This window comes from Equus caballus, chromosome 4 (genome assembly GCF_041296265.1).
Source record: "Equus caballus isolate H_3958 breed thoroughbred chromosome 4, TB-T2T, whole genome shotgun sequence".
NCBI classification, from domain to species: Eukaryota; Metazoa; Chordata; class Mammalia; order Perissodactyla; family Equidae; genus Equus; species Equus caballus.
The window spans coordinates 103,734,206-103,755,907 of record NC_091687.1 but is presented as its reverse complement, the minus strand read 5'-3'; the positions used below and the strand labels follow the sequence as shown (position 1 = coordinate 103,755,907).

Sequence of the window (21,702 nt, the reverse complement as noted above, 5' to 3'; positions counted from 1 at the left end):
ATTCTGCCTCCAGGTTTGGAGACACAGGGGCCAATTACAATTCCTCTTTCTCATGAGAGCTCCTCAAATACTGAAGACGGCACAGCCCATCTTTAACGTGTATGCAAATCACCTGTGAATATTGTTAAACTGTGGATTCTGATTTGAAAGGAATGGAGTGGGTCCCTGAGAGTCTTATTTCTAACAAGCTCCCAGATGCTGCTGCTGCTGCCGGTCCACAGACAGACTTTGAATAATTGGCATTCAGAGTGGCCTCTCGCTCCATCTGCAGGCCTTCCACTTCCTGGCTAACCAGCATAATGTGTCTTAACTAATACTTATAAGCCTGTGTGGGAGTCTGCTTATCTTACTCTTTTCAATTAGTCTGAGAAGACATGAAGGAGGACAATAAACAAAAAAGGGTTCTTTATTTTCCTTCATTGCCAAAGTGAAGAAAAGTGAATTTACTAAACTAAATCTAGTGGATGTAGCATGACCATATTTTCACCAAAGTTTAAGAAAAACATATGTAAAAGAACTGTCCAGACACAATTTATACTGCAATGCACAGGACTTCGTGTGACAATTAATAGGATCATGATTCAAATAACAAAAATTAAATTGGCATTCTCAATTATACTGAAAAATGAGTTGTTAGTCATTTCAGGCTGAGAAGCACAGACGTAGTAAAATATACGTCAATATGTTAACAGAGAAAAACGATTGCAAAGGGAAAGTAACAGCTATTTTGAATTTTCGAGGACACATCCAATGCAGTATACTATGGCAACACATCTGGAAGTCACAAATTTATAAAATCTAATAATAATTGAGTGGTCATTACGTGCCAGGCACTGCTTGAAGCTCTTCACGTGGATTATTAATTTACTACCTATAATTCTTTTGAGTTAAATACTATTGAGGTAAGTGAAGCAAGTACTGCTATTAGTCGCATTTTAGAGATGAGGAAATTTAGGCACAGAAGGATTAAGGAATCTGCCCGTAGTCACACAGATCCATGTGAACAAAGTTCAGATGACTGGCCTCGGTGGTCTAATTCCGGAGTGCACCATGAGCTGCCACCTTCACTGCTCTCGGGGGCCCGAGGCCACACATGCAGCACAGCTCCCTGTGCTCTCAATTCCCCTACTGAGGCGCACGGCTCTTCCTCTACTTCCATTAAGTTATCACTTGAGCAGGTAGAGACATGCATCGTAAATGAGGGAATTGATATTTTATTCAAAATATTTGTAGATGCCCATCTATCAACACTTTCTATAGATTTGCATTCCCTTGTTGTCATTGAGCCTCATGTCACCTAAATCCAACCTTGGTCTGATAAGCAAAATATTAGCATCTCCATTATTTGAGTCCAGAGTAAGATAAAGCACCTGAGAAGATCATTATGCTTCCTGAGAACACTTCCTCTTTCAGAGAGCTCGCCAAGCAATCAAATAGACTTAAAAAAATCAGAACAATGATTACATATATCCTACTTTAGCTCATAGATGAAAAATATGTTAGACTGTGATGAATTATATACTGCTATTTCAATTGCCTGTAAGAAACCTTATCATATAAGATTATATCATTTTCCTTTACTAACAGTGTATGCCAACAATATATTCACTATTATTAAGAGCATCTTATTTTTATCTCTCAAATTTTTGGAAAAAAATTAAACACATAACCATGTTGGTCAGAATGGTTCTACATATGTGCATATATATAGAATATTGAATGACTCACAAATTGACACAAGGTAAAATCTCATGACCTCTTAAAATGAGAATTTCACAATACAAATGTGTATTTAGAAAAGTGATCACAATTCTCTAGTAGAGGCATTACAGTATAAGCAAAAGGATCTGGAATATCCACTCAACTTATTAAAATTCATGAGACTTTAAAAATATCACCCAGACTAAGAGGGGTGTAAACAGAAAAATCTATTTCACAGAAATAAGAAGCTTATTCTAAATTCACTGTGGAAATTATTTTCTTCTATACAAGTCCCAAAGATTTTTAACCTATTTATATAAAGGGTCATTTTAGGAAGGGTTTAATGCAGATTACTCTGACGTGTTTTATTACTCAATAAGCTGTCTATAAAATTATTTTGAAGATGCGTGCTTGGTCCATTCCCCTAATGACTGATTGCAGCAATAATCCACATACATACATAAACAAGCAAGCATCTATCAGTGAAAAAAATTGCATTAGCATCCTAAGTGAAGTAGAGCATGTTATCATCTGACGGAGGACATATGAGCAAGTGACAGGGATGGTTGTCTTCCTTAGTTTCACAGGCAAGAAAAAAGTCTACATTTGTTTGAAGGAATCTAAGTACAGTCTTGAACTGTGAAACAGTTATGTTTTACATTTATAACTGGAATAAATTTAAGTGATTTGGAAAATTAGTGCAACAGCTAAAACAAATGGTTGAAAAGACAAAATACTCCATTCATTTTTAAACAATATCTTCTTCCATGGCTCATTGGACACATGGCCATCATTATGGCAACAAATTTGTTACAAGCGCTGCAGTGGTGCTTGGCATGGAGCTAGGTCTACCGGCCGTGCCTCACAGGCCTTGTCTGCACTGCTCTGTGTACCAATGGCCGCTCCATTTGTTAACTGGAAAATATGCCATAGATTTGTCCACATTCCACCTCCTATTTTGTCATGTTTCTTTCATCTAAAATATTTTCAGATATTTTAAATCATGAATAAGAGTAAACAGAGGTAGATTGGATCTGGGAAGGATAAAGGGGGACTAAAAAATCTGAAAATTATTGTAACAGACTATTCTCTTCGCAAAGAAGTGCTACGCTAGTTCTGTAGAATGCTTCTAAGATGGGCAATTGAAAACACACATTTCTAAATCTTTATAGCTTGCAAAATTTCTTTACTCACAGAATCTCATTTAATTCTCTCAATAGGCATTATTCTCATTTCTCAGATTAGGAATTTGAGACACAAAATGACTTCTCCAAGTTTCTAAACCAATAAATGGACCCAGATACTTGAATTCAGACTTTTCAATCCATATCTTGGCTTTCACTTGCCAACCACCTTGTTATAGACTAACCTAGGAAGATGTTATGGGAACTTTTATTATCCAAGTATCAGTTGATGGGCTATTTGGTCAAAAAGAATGTAGAGAATGCATGTTCTACCTATTGACTTGATATTCAAAAACTCAAAAAATTTAATAAATTCATCTACTACTGTATTTGCTTTCCAGATTTTTTTAAATGTTTCAAATTTATTAGAAACAATGAAATTTAAGTGTTTATATATGTGATAAAAGTATATAAGCAACAAAAATATCCAGGTTTTTAACACGTAGCAAATTAATACTCTATTTAATATTGCTTAGAAAATATGAACTTATATATTCCTATATTCTTGATAAGAATTTAACTATGTAATTTAAATATAATAAAACATTTCTGTTCTGTGGGATTGTCCATCTAATACATTCAATGGTTATCGATCCCAGTCTGATACCCTCTTATCATTAACAAAAGGGATCAAAACAGTTTTAAAAAACAATTAGGAATATGTAAGTATTTTCTCATCATTTAATAAAATTTTTTAAAAAGAAAAAGAAAACTATGTTCACATCCCAGGTAAATTTGTCTTATGTTAACTAACCTGCAAAACAATAGTGGTATATAAAGAAGAAATTCACTACTAATACTCCAATTTCCTACTTGGCTCCAAATATCTACATTCAAAACCCAGTAATTGAATTTCCCAAGCAAAACTAAATGCAGCCTCTTAGCAAAAACCTGCTGGAATTCTTATTTAATGAAATGTTTAATGAACTTTTGATAGGAAATGCTTATATAGAATAGTTCCTCTCTCTCCAACAGATTATACTTAGGAAGCCTGAAAACACATCAAGATATATATATGCAAATTAGAGTGTGTGGAATTTGTAAATTTTTTTTTTTTTGGCAATTTTAACAATAAGCACATATTTTCCTTTTACACTGGAAAGGAAATTCTAAATAAAAGGAAAAGGCACGGTGGATAAAATATAAAGAATTCCATTATGCTTGGTGTTATCAAAGAGTAATGAGAAGGTGTGACTAGTTAAGGACATTTAGCAACTCAGATCTTTGAGTATTAAATATTCAGGTAAACCATTCTTCAGGACTCTTTTCAAGAGCCATTCTAATTCTATAGCGTGAGAGTTATGACTTTAAAATCTTGTGAAACTGGCATAATTTCTCATCTACATGACTTGTTCCTCACTTATTTTAGCATATTATCCAATGGTCATAAAATAATTTAGAATCCCCATATGGGCATTTAATAAGAATATTATAATAAAATTAGTCATATTATCCATTTCTCCTGCAATTATAGAAAGGATGACCACTGATGACAATTGTTAAAAATAATATTCAAATGATTGAATATACATTACTTTGCATTCTTCTCAGGTAATACATCATGTGAGGAATGTATAGGAAAAGCAACCTCAAAGCTGCATCAACTTTCAAATCTTCTGAGTATCTGAAACTTCACATTGTATAAGGTATTGCCCATCAAAAAGCCATCCAATCTCATCTATGTCAGAAACTCTTTTATGTAAGTACAATATACATTAGGTTAAGCGTAGTTGGATGAAAGGAAAATCTAATGTTACCATTTTTCATAAACTTAAGCCCAAAAAGTATTTTTTGTTGAGATTTGTAAATGCTGAATTTTAATCACTTAATGCACGTTAAGACATAAGCTCTGAAGTACTCAAGAATTTTTAGGAAACATTGAATTTTATCTTTTAGAATACTTCAAAGCAATGGACTATTTTTCACATTAGCAAGGATTAAAACAATTCTGTCACAGATTATTAAAGTAGATAATCACCATGTTGTAGGCTCGTTGGTACTTAAATGTATTTTGCAATATTTAGTTTGTGTCCCAACCTTGTTTTGATTTTTTAAATTTTATAATTAACTCACTACATTTTCATCTAGAAATAATCACTCATTGCTTATCACATACTTATTTTTAATGAGAAATAGATGATTTGAAAGGAAGAAACAAAGTGAACACCACAAAGGCAGAAACAATAGAAATAAACTCTTTATCTCCATCAGAAAAGGTTGAGAGTCCTGTGTATAGACACAGCCCACCTTCACAGTCTGTGATATTTTCACTGCATATCTTGTCTCCCTGACTCAACTACTGGCATTTTATGTAAACCAGAAAAATCCAAGTCACCCCGGAAAATTCTATCCTCTTTAGCCCTTTGAACTTATGTCTCTGCGTTTAGTCAGAAGAGAACTATCTCTAACTGCTATGTATCTGATAGGTAAATTAAAGCTCAAGCGTAGCTGTGTTGTGGCAGCCATCTTCATTACCACCTCCGTGCATTATGATCGCAGAGGATTTGATACACTCTTAATTACAAGACGGAAACTTGACAAAAACAGAAATGTGAAAGATAATTTGGAGGCTAGCTTGCAGCCCCTCAAATAGTTTTATCAACATGCTAATCTGATTTTAGATTCGAATCCACAGAAAGCCAGAAAATAATGAGTGTTCACTGAAAGAATTTGTGATCTGAGCCTTAGCTGTCAACTCTCAGTTGGTTTGTTGTTCCATTGGTTGGTCACTTGGTCAGTCTCCCTCGCTGTCTCCCTCTCTCTCTCTGCTAAACTTTAAGGAAGGCCCTTTTTAATTGTCTATTCTACTATTGTTTTCCACAATAAACCTCCTCCATCCCCACCCTACCCACAGCCAAAAACCAACCTGAAATATGGTTCTCAATGTTGGCTGTACATTAGAATGTCCTGGGGAAGTTTAAAATCCTAATGCCCAGATTGCACCTTAGACCATCTGCATCCAATATCCAGAGGTGGGACCCAGACATCCATATGTCTTAAAGCTTTCAAGGTTATTCCATATGTATTTTCTATAAATTGTGCCTGAGACTTTGAAATATCTTAATTGTGGGATGAATACTTTCCAAAGAGACATCATTCCCTACTACTTGCTTCCTATGACTCACATATCCCAATATAAAAATGTTCCCGCCATACAATTATGGGTTGATAGAAATTATTTCTGAAGGACTGATTAAGACCAAGCTACCATGAGAGACTCCATGTCTAGACTGCCAACCCCCCGCCCCCCGTCTTAATCTCACAGTCTGCTTTGGAGAAACACTTAGAACTGCCCACAGGCATGCTAATCAGTGGCCAGTCAGTACCAAAGGAGAGAACGACTTGTTAGCAGAAGATTTAAGTCCTCTCTCCAAACTGTTCCTTCTCTCCTTGATGAGAAAATAACTAATGTTTTCCCGTATTCCTCAGGAATGTCACATTCAGCAGATCCAAAACATTTTGTCTACAGAGAGGCACTCAGCAGTCTGCCATCATCCAACACTGGTACTCCTGTGCCCCACCCCCACCCCCAACCCCATTTGGCTTATATAAGTCATTTCCAAATCAGTTCCCCTTGAGGATGGTTTTTTGATACCAGCCTTGATATTTGTTCCCCTACATTAAACCCAGCATAAATGGGGTAAAACCAAAAGCACCCATCCCCTTTCCCAGCTTCGTTAGTTACATTCATATGTAGATATCATTTTCTTTAACCTTTGTATCCCTGAGCTTCACATATGCAGGAAACTAGGGCTGAGATTAGAGCCCTGGCCTTCTCCTCGCACAACACACATAAAAGTTATAAATTGTTAAAGCCCAGGTGGCCTCATACTGATGTTTTGGCTAGTTACAGGTCCTTGAAATTTATTGCAGGAGAAGTGATGTCCAGAGAATATCAAGAAACTGAAGTTTCCCAGACCCCCACTCCTTGGCTTCCTGGCACTGGAATCCACCATTCATCAGAGAAACAGACAATCGAGGATGCTAACCTGCAGTGTCCCTTATCTTGCCACTCCTTTTCCTGCATGTAGTCACATTCCTCACAACCTTTAAACCCCTAGGCTTTCAGGGAGGTGAATTTGAGTGCTTACTCTCATCTCCAGGCTGACATCACCCAAAATAAAAACCCCCTTCCTAGCCACAAGCCTGGCATCCCAGTTTTTTTTCTTTTGGCCCTTCCTGTGTGGCGGGTAGATGAACCATGTTTGTGTTCGGTCACATATTCTAGCATACACACTTTTTATTGTCAAGACATTATATCCTTATTTCACATGACGGTTACTATCACTTGATCCTGCTACAGAAATGATCACCTACCCAAGGTGGGAACTCTCGACTGGCTACTCACAAAAATTACTCGGGGACTTTTAAAATATAAATTCTCCAAAAGTGGGCCCTGATCTGGTTGAAAATCCCCAGCACTCTGCCTAATGCAGTGAAGGACACAATTTTTAAAGCAAATTTCCTCCTCCATCTTTTTATTTAATATTGATGGCTTTTCTTGATTTTGGTTATGGTTGCTTTCTAAAATAATTAAACTAGAATAGATTCCTCAAAATTTAGTCTTGTAAAATATTTATTCAAGTGTGGTAAATAGTTGATTAAATACACACAACTTCCCAATTTAATTGAAATATCTTAAGAGTAATGGGTTAAACTTTATATTTTTCTCTCATAAGAAAAGAATAAAGTGAATATAGATCCATAAGGGTTTAAACGTCTACTGTCACATGGGAATTTTCTTTTTTTACCATATACCACTGTTCCTATTCCTCTAAATTATTTCCTTATCATTTCACTATTTTACTCAAATTGAAGATCTCTGTCTTTAAAAAGCTATCAGTATCATTAATCTATTTTCTACTTATGTGGTTCTAATGTAATTGGTCTGGGCATAGCTGGTATCCACATACTTTAAAACAACTCATGTAATTCATATGTATAGCCCAGACTGAGACTCATTTTCCTAGGCTTGGATACAAATTGCAGCCTGAGGAAATTGTTTCTTCAGTTAACAACAACAGCTAAATATGTATACATTTATATCTCTTCTCAATGGTTTTTAATAGACAAGTAATGACAAGTGCATACACCTCCGAGTGAGAACCAGTACTATTTTAAAATGTGAGTCCTCTACCATTTTTAAACATCTGAAACTCAATTCTGTGTCTTTGCCTTTCTGACAATTACTCACCCAGATATTCCCATCCTGATGATAAGGTTTCCAGTTTCTCCCAGTGTCACTGTAGAGCATGCGGTATTGGGTCACCCAGTCCGAGCTGCTGTATCTTCCTTGGGTTGCAATGGCACTGATCTGCTTCCGATTGCCAAAGTCAACCTGAAGCCATTGATAATGGTCACTGTCAGATGGAGACCATCCCCCAGCACCTGAAGACAGTGGAGGCAAGATGGGAAAATGTATATGTAAAGTTGGACTACTATAATTGACAATGGATTATTCTACATCTTTGAATTGGCCTTGGCAGTGCTATATTTCACAGATATACTATGAAGTGTCCTTTATAGATGCCACTGAGACTTCAACTAATATTCTTCCAGCTGGGTAACATTGATACTCTAACCTCTTTATGGCGTAATTATGTGCTCATTTTCTCCTGAGCAAATGTCTTCATAATTCCTCAATTAGATCTTATTAGTACATGTCAAAGTCTAATTGGCTGAAAGTTGATCAATTTACCATGAATTCTTCAACTAAAAATCACTAGGAAAAAAATATGTAACAATCAATTCCTCATGTGGGATTTTATCTTTTAGTAGATTATAAATGAAACAAAAAGCAATTATATACAACTCTAAAATATATTTTGCTTTAAAAAATTCAGAATTCACTGCCTACTAGTAGCTTGTAATATGAGACCTAGTCTACATTAAGCTCCTATACAGATGAGAACTGAGCTATATAGTTAATCAGGCAATATGTTTACTAACACTTAGGAGATATACAACCAATAACTCCTGATAACCACATTTCTGGGGAAAAAAATGAGTTACTAAATGAAGTGAAACTTCTTTTGGTAAAACATAATAATTGGCAAATAGTAAGAATGCAAAAATATTTATTAGAAATATAGCACATACATAACATAGAACAAAAAGACAATTTATAGCAGTATGTAAAATAACTATGGTTGCAATATATACATAAAAGAAAATATGGCATAATGCTTAGTGCTAAGAGGCAATATAATTTTTTGAATGAGTTTGGCTACTAATGGGAGTAAATGATAGAAAAATGTTCAATAAATTATCCAGTGTACAGTATTTCAAAATATATGCATCACTTTTCAAATAAGGAATTTAAAGGCTGACGATAAAATCATTTATTCTATGAGGACTATGCTAATAAAAGTCATTTTGTAAATCATCACAGATAATCATTCATTTAATGATGTTTATATGGCTTATTTCTGCTTTCAGCTATGATAGAATAGCTTTCCCACCATAAAAAAAAATTACAAAATTGACAAATGTATAAAATTACCCTTTTTAGGGCTTAGACAACAGACAGTGCAGGACCCTGATCTATGAGAGAAGATAAACAAATGAGGTGAGCTCTGCCAGCTTCCTGGCTTTCTGCCTGGTTCACTTTCCGGATTGTGACACACGGAAGAATATCCTAAACAGATTACAGCAGCATCACTGACAGGGAGACAGATCAGAATTGAAGCTACTGAGGAAGCTGGCATTTGTAGGACAGAGTACCAGAGAGGGGGCAGCTGTGCAGAGAAAGAGCTCTGGACATCTGCAAAAGATCACCAATGAATCTCTGGAATCCAGATTCTAGGTGAATATTAAGCTATATATTTGCAGACCAAGACTCCACAAGACCAGATGAAGAGAATTCTGAAATGAACAACCAGAGGGTACACTAGGCTGGGGTAGTTTGATTTCAGACTAGGTAAGATTGTGAGAACTCATTGAGCAAGCCTACTCATTCAGTAGAGATCTCAGAAAGGGATTAGAATAATTTAATGCTAAAATAAGGGCCACTCTGGACACATCTGAACAAAGGTTGGTAACAAGTCTGAAAAAAGATCAATCTGATCCACAAGTAAATTAACTCCTTGCTAGAACAAAACTCAACACTCCATTAAGAAAAGCCATGAAAGTTTATGAACTCAACAAGATAGCATCTATTTTATAAAATTTTTAAAAATTCTAGATATTTGTGGAAGCAGGAAAATATGACTCATTACCAGAGAAAAGTCAGTCAATACAAATAGACTGAAAAATGACAGAGATGATGAAATTAGCAGACCAAGACTTTAAAACAGAGATTATAAATTAGTTCCATTATCTTAAAAAAATATATAAATATTGAAGAAAAAAATGAAACAATAAAAGAGAACAAAATGGAAGTTTTTCAACTGAAAATTATATGTGAAATAAAAAATTTACCAGACTGGCTTAAGAGCAGACTAGAAACTGAGAAGAAAACATTAGTGAACTTAAATGCAGGGCCATATAAACCAGATTGAAGCTTGGAGGGGAAAAAAGGTTTAAAAATGAACAACACTCCAGTAACCTGTAGGATAATATTAAGTGTCCTGACAATCTTGTAAATGGAGTACGAAAAGCAGAGAAGGTAGAGATTGGGGCAGAAAAAAATACATTTGAAAAATAATGGTTGAAAAACATAAACCCAGATAGCTGAGAAATTCATTGAATTCCAAGCAAGACAAACACAAAGAAAAATACACTAAGGTGTGTCATAAACAAGTGGTAAAAAACAATGCTAAAGAGAAAAATCTTAAAAGTACTCAGAGGTCAGTAACATCTTAGCAGAAACAATACAAGCCGAAAGACGATGGAACAACATATCCGAAGTGAGGAAAAGCAAAGAAAGCTGTCAACCTAAAATTCTACATCCAGAAAAAAAATATCCTTTAAACATGAAAAAAACATAATGATATTTAGCACAAAAGCTGAGAGAATTCATCACCAATAGGTATGTACCGAGAAATGTAAATTTTTCAGCTTTAAGAACATTTTACCATATAGAAACCCATATCCACAGGAAGAAATGAATGCTGAAAATGGTAAAAATATCAGTAAATATAAATACCTGTTAATGACTTTAAATTTCTTTAAAAGATAACCGTTTAAAACAAAAATAGTAACAATGAATTGGAGGGTTTACAACAGATGTAGAAGTAAAATGTATGAGTGTAGTAGCACAAAGGACAGGAGTCTAGGAGAAAAAATATAGGGCACGGACATCCTTATGTTACATATGAAGTGACGCAGTACTACTTGAAGGTGGTAAACCCTAGATTCTGTCAAGGGTTAAATATTGAATCTTGTAGGCTTTGCAGGGTAATCTACCTCTGTTACAACTACTCAACTCTGCTGTTGTAGCAGGAAACAGCCACAGACAATACATAAACAGAGTGTGGCTATGTTCCAATAAAACTTTATTAATAAAAACAGGTGACTGGCCAGAGAGCTGTAGTTTGTCAGCCCCACCCAAGATCAAATTCTAAAAGAAAGATGAAAATTTAAAATCTAAATTATACCTCCGAAAACACTTAGAAAAGATTTGTCCATATAGTGTATGTGTGTGTGTATATATATATATGTACATATGTGCTATCTATAGAATGTGTGTATAACTACATAATAATGACTTCCTCTGTCTCTAGTCTCTTATGTCTTCAATCCACACTTCTATAAGAATGATCTTTCTAAAATGCAAATCTAATCATATTTAATCCACGTTCAATGCTTTTCAATAGATCCCCATTGCCTCTAGAAATAAGCCACCCACATCTCCACACACAAAAGACACACTTGGAACACACCCTCTACACCCACACACACCCCCTCTCCACTGGGCCTGGGAAATTACTACTCCACTTTCAAGGATCACCACAGTCACTTTAAATATCACCTCTGCAGGGGATGCTGTGTTGCGCTGTTCAGGTCCTCCTTTGTGACTGGAAGCCTTACTCTCTCAGCTATTCAGGGTGCTGCCACAAGACAGTAGCTAGCTGTAATTCCCCTCCCTGGGTAAAAAAGAGGCATTTTACCCAAGGCCACATCCCTTCCTAGGACTGTACAGATGCAATGACTGGCTGACTAGGGGCTATAAAGGGCCAGTACCCTCGCCTCCAACTTGGGAAAACTGTGAAGGGTCCTCATGGTGTCGGAACTCCCTGCAGAATTAGCAGCAGCTTCCACCGAGACTGTGCTGCGTCTCAGCTTCTCCTTCTGCCTATTTCTGCTCCATTCCCTTCCTTTCTACAGGTTTTCATCCTGAAAGCACTCTAAAAAGTTTCCTACACACTCTTCTCCATCTCAGAATTTGTATCCTGGGGAATCCAGCCTGCAATACCTCTTTGTAACCACTTTCCTTATAATTTCCTTACTAACAATAGAGGGTAGTTGTCCCTGCTTTGCTTTTTGTTATTTATATGCTGTTTTTCTCCTAGTGTACTGTCTAACATTCCTTATAGTCATATATCATCCACATGCTTACTTTACTTAGAATTCTGTAAAATTTTGCAGGATCTGTAGATGAATTTTGGGATAACAATATACCCAGTCATGGAGAGACCATAAATATATTTTATCTGTTAGATATATAGTTCCAAGATTTGGAGAAATTCTATAGCCAAATACATACAAAGTTCTATCTATGTGTTACTAAAAGAAACAGGGTGATTTGGTCATTGAAGTAAATATGCAATTATTACAATGAGTGAAATGGGAAAAACATGTGCAACTGATTGGTGCAATTTACAATATTCCCCTAACTAGTCCTGTAAATAAATATTCCAGAATAAATTTCCTTGCAACCCATTTTTTGTTGCATTACAATTTTTCAATAAGGTGGCAATTAACATACAGCTACTTAGTTCCATTTATCTCATTACCTAAAATAATAGAATTTATTGTCAACTTTAAGGGAAGCAAAAGTCTAAAAGCAGTGAAAATATAAACCTTATTCCTTAGCAGACATATATGTGGAGAGAATAGTGAGTAACCTCAAGGAGAGGGCAAATGTCAGGCTTTCACGAGGAACATGCTGGAAAGATCGATGAGAAGTTTCCGTTTCTCTTTGATCTATCAGGCAACATAATTTGGGGAAGTTGACTACTTTGTTCATTTGGCTTGTGAAATGTGTAACCTCTATCGATCCAAGGATTAAGAATGATACCTCTTTCATCACAAAAAACTTCTGGAAAATGGTATATAAGAGATCAGAAATGCTCCCCAATCTATTGCAGAGAGTGTAAGAAAGAGGGCAAAAATGTTCACAGTGGATGTTGCGGTAGCTCAAAGAAAATAAGTGGAAAATTGAAGAGGAGTAGAGGAGGTGGTGACATTGAATAGCCCTAACTCTTAGCATCTAAGAAGACTTAAGAAGAGATCTTATCTAGAAATAATAGAGCCAAAAATATCTAGTAGATAATTAATAAGTTGATAAAGTGACTTGAAAGATGAATGCTTATATAAAACTCTTACTATTTCCTAAACAATAAGGACGCTGCTCCTTCTCTCCCTCTCTCTTTCTCCCTCTCTCTCTCCCCTTCAAGCCCCCTCTATCCTTCCCTCTCTCTCTCTTTTTATCCTCACCTCTCTCACATACACACATCTCTCCCCCACCATGCATGTGTGCGTGTGTGTGTATGTGTGTTTGAACTATAAAGATACACAGTAGTTGTGTTCTAGATGACCACTCTGCTGGGGTTAATTGAGTGATAAATTATAATAGAGAATCTGGAGAAATGGATGAAACTAGTACTCTATAGCTTACAACTGTGATAGTCATTTCTGCTTTGTAATTTGTAAATTAGTACCTCTGAGAGAAAAGAAGAACTTGGTGGATGGTTCAAGAGAGAGTGTGCAGTTTCTTTTCTAGTGATAGATGGCTCCTGAATAAACATAATGCCCAAGTGGGTGGTTGTAACGCTATCAGAGACTACAAGCCTAGATTCTAATTTATAAGAAAAAGGTGGGAAAAAAGTTCAATTAAGGATAGAACTACCTTAATAACTGGTTGAGAAATATGTATCAGATGAAAAGAATAAATTGAAAAGAAGACTTTCAGGCAAGATAGCCTTATTAGTTCAGGCTTTGTAGCCGCCTTCTGTTCTAAATGCCCAATAGTTTTAGATAAGATAGATAAAAAGAAAATTGAAAAGACATAGCCAGGATCAAAAATAAGATAAGCATCTCCATGTGCAAGAAACGCAACCAAAAAGCACAGCAATGAGTAGGACTGAAGCTGAGGTCTGCTGGAGTCGGGGCCTGGGAACACACAGAGGCAGCGGGCATCTGGGAATATTGGGGAATATCCGTGAATGTAAGTCTGCTGTGTGTGTCAGAGAAAGGAAGCTCGGGTCATGGCTGAAACCAAACCAGTCCAGGACTAGCTTGCCTGTGAAAAGAGACTGAAAACAGCTGCTTACCGACTTAGAGATATGGCTTATGTGAGGCTGTGTGTCCAAAGATGTTAGAAAACAGGCATAGCTGAGCTAAGGGAAGGCACCCACTGGCTTGGTGACTGGACCTATGAGTCCCTAAAATCACTGCCAGGCAAAGGCACAGGATCACCCACGTAAGATGTGCTTCTGGACTGGTGATCTGGAGAGTTGAGTAGAAAAGTCACAAAAATTTAGGGCAGACAAGGAGGAGAGAGAGGGGGAGAGTGAGAGGGAGAGAGATAGAGAAAGAGAGAGAGAGAGAGAGAGAAAAGGAGAGAGCAAGCTGGAGTGCACCTGCCTGTCAAGAAAAATGTGCAGGGGTCGGCCCGGTGGAGCAGCAGTTAAGTTCACGCGTTCTGCTTCAGCGGCCTGGGGTTCGCCAGTTTGGATCCCGGGTGTGGATATGGCACTGTTTGGCAAGCCATGCTGTGGCAGGCGTCCCACATATAAAGTGGAGGAAGATGGGCACGGATGTTAGCTCAGGGCTAATCTTCCTCAAAAGATAAATAAATAAATAAATAAATATAATTTAAGGAAAAAATCTGCAGACTAAAATTTAAAATCACGAGAAAGAAAGCAAATGCCACAAAGTCAGCTAACAAAGTCAAATGTTCAATGCACACCAACTCCAGATGTAATAGCAAATGAGGAGCAGGTGAAATACATATGCTGTATGTTCTCGAAAGTATAAAATAAGTAATGTTATTCATTAAAAATAGCAGTAATGATCAGATACAACAGGGAGAAGTAAAATATTTATAGACAATACTAAAAAGAACCAAAAGTAATCTTAGAAATGAAAAATTTAGTCACTGATAGGAAAAAAAACCTCATCAGGGGAAAATCCACAAATAAGATATTATCTAAGAAATAATCGCTCAGCTGAAAAGTAATATTGAAGTCAACATAGAAAACACAAAATGTGTTAGAGTTGGAGAACTTCTGCTTCCAACCAAGATGGAGTAACAGGAATTGAGTTTACTTTCCCACCTGAAACAATGAAAAAGCAGACAAAATATATGAAAGAACAGTTCCCAAGACATAAGATATGAAGCAAGAAAGGGCTGTGATCCCTGAGATACAGGACATGAATGGAGTGAACCCACTTCCCCAGCTTCCCGTCTTGAAAAGGTTTCCAGGCTGAGACACAGGGAAGAACCCAGGCAGAACCTGGCAGAATCCCTGAGTTGAGAAGACAGAGCTGTGACCTGGGGAGACCAAGACGGCAAGAGTGAGAAGCAAAGGAAAGAAAGGCATAGAGGGATAATTCTAAAGAGCAGCAGGGGGCCCCCACTGAGTCATCAGCTGAGTAATGATGAGCATATGATAGGAAGAAACTATCCAAATCTGGGCAAAGAATCATCTGAATGGCTAAAGGTACTCATGCTCTGTACTACTTACCATCACACCACTCCTTGGTATTTTCCCAAAGGAAAATGAAGCATGTGAACATAGAAAGTCCTGTACATGAATGTTCACAGCAGCTTTATTTGTAATAGCTCAAAACTGGAAACAACCCAAATGTCCATAAACAACTGAATGAATAGACAAATTGTGTATATATCCATATGATGGAATAGTATTCAGCAATAAAAAGGAAGGGGCATTGATACACATGACATGATTTATCTTAGAATAATTATGCCGAGTCAAAGGATCCAGGAAAAAAGAATGCATACTGTACAATTCCATTTATATAAACTTCTAGTAAATGCAAACTGATACATAGGAACAGTAGATCAGCAATTGCTTGAAGATGGGGGACATGGAGAGGAGAGGAAGGTATTACACAGTGGCAAAAGAAAACTTCTTGGGGTGACAGATATCTTTATTATCTTGATTGCGGTGATGGTTTCATAGGTGTATACGTATATAAAAATTATCAAGGGCTGGCCCCAGTGGCCTAGTTGTTAAGTTCAGTTCACTCCACTTCAGCAGCCTGGGTTCAGTTCCTAGGCGTAAACCTACACTGCTCTGTTAGCAGCCACGCTGTGCTGGTGGCCCACATACTAAAAAATGAGGCAGATTGGCATGGATGTTAGCTCAGGGCTAACCTTCCTTGGGGAAAAAAAGTCAAATCAAATTGTCCAATTTAAATATGCACATATTAGCAGACATCAATGATACATCAATAAAGTTGTAAAAATTTATGAGAGTAAATAGACATGGAGGATAAATGGGAATTTCAATGATAAGTTCAAAAATTCTAGAATAAAACAAACACATAGTATGTAAACATTTGAAGAAGTAATGATTGAATTTTTTTGAAAACTGAAAAAGCAAAGAAAGACATGATTCTGAATTGACAGGCCCTCTGAACGTTGAACAGCATATGTAATGTGAGCGTATTATGAAAACTGTATTATGAGGCGCAAATGAAAGCTGGTCTAAAGTAGTAAGATTGATGAAATGTGACATTTAAAAAAACAAAGTTTAAGCATACAAGTGAGAGATATCTCATTGATAAAGAAAAAATAGCTGGCATCTTAAGTGCTAAAATTTGCTTGCTAATGAGCTCAGATTTTATTTACAGTGGGACATAAACACATAAACAGCTAGAAGGTGTGACATGTGGCATACCTAGAAGTAGAATAAAAAGTAAAGTAAGCTTCAACCAAATATAGGTATTTGTTGATTGGAAGTAGTGAGAAAAGAGAGCCAGGGCCATTAATTAACAATTGTCACGAGCTAGAGAAGCGAAAATGGCAGTGCCATTGTCATTCCTAAAATATGGGATAAATTAATGCTCATATAAAACAAAGTTAAAACGAAAGAGTATTAAAGTATATTTTGAAACAAAACAGAAGGAAGATGTGATTATACCAGATATTATTAGGTGACAAGAAGATGGAACGGCTTGTCTCCCGTTCCTACTTTCTCTAACAAGGACAACAGCTTTCACATCATTCTGAGAGTAGCAGAACTAATAACTGAGCAGAGGGAATTACCTTCTGAGACATGTTAGAACATGATAAGAGAAGCAGAGCTGCTGAACTTTTTTGAAACATTTAGATTGTTTGCCAGAAGACTGGCACTGTTCATAAATGTAACCTAGCTTCCCTGAATATTTATCAAAAGAGCTGCCAGAAAAAGAAAGATAGGCCTCCCAATTTTTTTTTCAAAAACAAGGGACTTAGTAAATCTAGAACAAAATAGACAAGAAAGCTCTTTTTCAAAATCTGATGTGTGGGTTATGAACATTTAGAATAAAAGAGAAATGGGGGCTTGGTGATACTGGAGGTGCTGTTGGTGGGCTAAAAGAATTTCTCTTTTTGATCACGTTCTTGTTTAATAGAAGACAGAAAATTCCATAGATGTATCTCCAACTAATTTTAGCAAAGCATTTGGCAATATCTCTGATAAACATAAAGTGGTAAAATGTGGTCTGGGAGATAACAGTTTTAGGTAAATTCAAAAATTGTTAATAATTATGCCCCAAATATGTTGATTAATGACTATGTCAACTGGAAGAGAGCTCCCTAATGACATGTCACAAGCTTCCGTCCTGTATACTGTCATTTTTAATATTTTTATTATCTAAGGCATGGAAAACACGCTTATGAAATTTGTCAATTACATAAAACTGGAAAAGAGACCAAATAGGATAACTAAGTGAATTATGATATAAAATGTTTTCGACTGGCTGAAACTCTGAGCTTGTACTAGTACAATTTGTTTTAACATCAGCAATAAACTAAGATGCCCGTTATGAACAAATGCAATGTCAATTTCCTGATTAAGGGTGTCTAATGCTTAGACATAATTACGCAACCTTAATTTACTTTATGGATAATATAGCGTTGAAATTATGGCATCTAACTATATTTGCAGTATTATATTCAAAGCATTTTTGATATATTTTTATTAAGGCTTTACATATAAATAGAAAAATGAAGAAATCACAAGCATATAATATTAGGAATTATCACAAAATGAACATAACCATGTAATCACCACACATATCTATAAAGAAACTATTGCCAGTAACTCATAAGCTCTCATCATGTCCTTTTCTGAAATAGTTACCTCTCTCCTCCCGGATGAACAGCCCCAGAGATTCATTCATGTGGTTGTACGCAGCAGTAGATCTCTCATTTCCTTTGGTTCCTAGTATTACATTGTATAATATACCACTCTTCATTTATCCATTCCAGCGTTGAACATGTGGATATTTCCAATTTGGAGCTATTATGAATAATGCTGCCAGCAACATTCGTGTTCATGTTTTTAGCGCTTATATGTACATTTCTGCTGGGTATATGCCCAAGAGTGAAATTATGAGTCCAAAAATTTGTGTATTTTCAAATTTAGTCAATTTTCTGAAACAGTTTCCCAAAGTAGCTGAGTCGATTTTAACACCCTCTCCCCGGACCAGTAGTGTCATGAGAGTTTCTGTTGTTCCACATCCTTGCCAAAATTTGGTGTTGTCAGCCTTTTTCTTTTAAATTTAGTTTAGACATTCTGGTTCCTTGTGGGTTTATTTTGCATTTTCGTGATAACTACCCTTATTGTGTTGATACCAAGACTTATTATAAAATTATTGCAAATTAAGACATAAATGTTACGGGTGCTAGGATAGACAAGTAGACCAAATAAACAACATAGAGATTCTTGAAGCAAAACCACATGTCTGCAGGTGTATATCAGCACTTAATTTATGACAAAGGTAGCACAGGGGAATAGTAGAGAAAGGAGGTATTTTTTCAATAATATATTCAGATTCAGGGTCAGTTGAGTAGCCACACAGGAAAAAGTGAAGTATGACGCTGCCCTATATTATACTCAAAAATCAAGTTAAAAATGTATAGCTCTGTGAAAAGTAGAACATTAAAGCTTCTAGATGACATAAGAGAATAACATTATATTCTTGGGGTTAGTAAAGATTTCTTGAGCAGGACTAAAAAGCACCAGCCATATAAGAAAAGATAGAAACAACAAAAGCCAGACACAAGAACTATACTGCCTCAAGCTGCACGAAGGCTCGATAGCAGTTGAAACTAATGTTATCAGCTTCGTGTTCTGCACAGAAGCCACATGCAACATCTATTCCATCACAAATAACAAATCTTCACAGGTAAGGACCCAGGCGACGGAGTGAAAATGAACATCTGCGCACCAGTATAACGCAAAATAATGGTAATTAAGTTCGATTAGAAAATCTTGAACATTTACTTGCCCTGTGAGTTTTAAATTTACTTACCAACCGGTGTAAATGATGTATGGTCTTATCTTTAAAATGCCCTGGCAATACTATGACCAAGAGAAAATAGACTTTGTGTGTGTGTGTGTTACTTCAGGTGGCGGTATTAGGAGAAGAAGGTTAAAGTTATAGCTAGTCAGATTTCAATGTAACAATTTTTAAAACATTAAAATAGATAACACCAATAATAGAATGGATTATCACAAAAAATAATGAACTCTCCATTACGGGAGATATTCAAGTGAAAGCTGGATAATAAGAATTTCTTTAGAAGAAAATTTTATATAGGATAGGAGATTAGACCAAATACCCTTTAATTTCATTTATAAAGAAAGTTGCAATGAAATGCAAACTATTACACTGAATTCATTATCAAGTGGTTTCTATTTCTTATTGCCTTAAAACTAACAGTTATTACCCAAGTTTTGGTTGATCTGTTTTATTAACATCAGGGGGGATATTATTTATACAATTGCTAAGTAACATTTGACTATATATAACTTTTATTATTAAAGAGTCTGGTCATTTCCATTTTTACTATGAATAACTCCCCTAGTTTACTCATTCAGCAAATATTCATAGAGCACTTCTATATGCAAGCCATTATGGGATTTTTTTCAGAATTTTTTAAGCAATTTTTACTAGACCTGTTTCTTTTATACTTGAGGATACAATTTATTTATTTGGAGAATGTACAAAAATATTCTTTATTTAATAAAGACTTTATTACTGGGAAAAAAGAGATATCTAATATACTTTTAATGTGCATAGAAATGAGGTCTCCCGTGTGAAAAAATAAAGGCAAATGAAAATATAACCAAGTCAAAGTCACTGAAGTCCTGTTCCTTCTTCGCTGCTACTAGGAAGCTGCTGTTTGATCCTCGCCTGTAAGAAAGGCTGAAGAGCTCCACGTTGTACCCCAGCATCTCTTTATCCACAGGACCTCTAAACGCAATCAAGGCCAAGGGTTCATTACTCTGAGGCCAGCATTGACTCAGATGATTTTAAAAAATTAAAGGTTGTGTGGGCAAGAGGTTAATTTTATGTTTGCAAATCTACTGCTTTATTCTGTATTCTTCATCTCTGGCATGCATTTTTGTTAATGTCTACAATTTTTAAAACAACATGGTTAATTAGAAATAGTTTCCCAACTGCTCTAGCTAAATGCACATTCACTGGCATTGTCCAGAAAATGCCATCATTCTCAAGGGGTTATTCTTTCTGATAAAAAAAGAATAGTAAAAACATTGTTCTCCTTGTAGCTCACAAAGAACATTGTTTGGCGGGGGTGGAGGAGGTAAATTCATAGGTTAATAAGGGCTTCAGAGGTCAAATATACAATATCATCCTTAGCTTATTAAATAAATCGGACCTCTGTTTATAGGGAAGACTGAAGGAAAGACGTAGCTGCAAAAATCAAATAAGTCACGGACTTTAAACAAATCCTGAACAAGTGCATAAGCAAACTCAAGATAATCAACTTTTCAAGTCAGGGACTGAGTTTTATTTATCATTTAATAACTACTGCCAAGCATGGTTCCCTAGACATAATAGGTACCAATAAATATCTGTTAAATGAATGAATGCAAGAATTAATTAAATAATAAATGAATACATGAATGGACAAGTGGAAAAATAAATGACATTCTGAAAACAAGAGCCCTGAAACAAGAGGGCAAAATCCTTGGGTCCAGTTCTATTACGTGCAAGAAAGGCATAGATCACGAAAGACAAATATAAATTGAACTGTAACAAAAAATATTTTTTAATAATACTAGTGATTCACATTGTATCTTTAGTAAAGAGGAAGTGGATGTTTTTGTCAAGGCATTAACTGTATTTATTCTAAATATTATTCTTGGCTTAATGTGTAGTAAGTGGATTCTCACTCAAGGATAGGTATTTGTTCATTCTTAAAAATAATTTGGTTGCCTTCATCAATTAAATCTTCATAAATTAAATCTTTAGCCCTTATCTTCAAAAGGTCCTTGGATTGCATCAAAACTCTAGCACTCAGAGTGGACAAAACCGGGAAAAGAACTGTCACTTAGAATTCCATTTTAACCAGTTTTACTTGGTCTGCAGTTATTACTCATGTATTAGTGTGCCCGTCCTGTGAACATTATCACAGTCACTTCCAGAGCATGGCAGGAAGCAATCAGCCTAT

At 35.9% G+C, this 21,702-nt stretch overlaps 1 protein-coding gene across 1 annotated transcript in view; it reads right to left on the bottom strand.

Annotated features, from left to right (window-relative positions):
* Positions 1 to 21,702, bottom strand: part of CNTNAP2 (contactin associated protein 2) — a 1,879,249-nt gene that overhangs the window by 1,253,975 nt on the left and 603,572 nt on the right. The window contains exon 3 of the mRNA XM_070265133.1: positions 8,080 to 8,273. Coding sequence (XP_070121234.1) covers positions 8,080 to 8,273 — 194 coding nt within the window. The remainder of the gene's footprint in view (positions 1 to 8,079; positions 8,274 to 21,702) is intronic.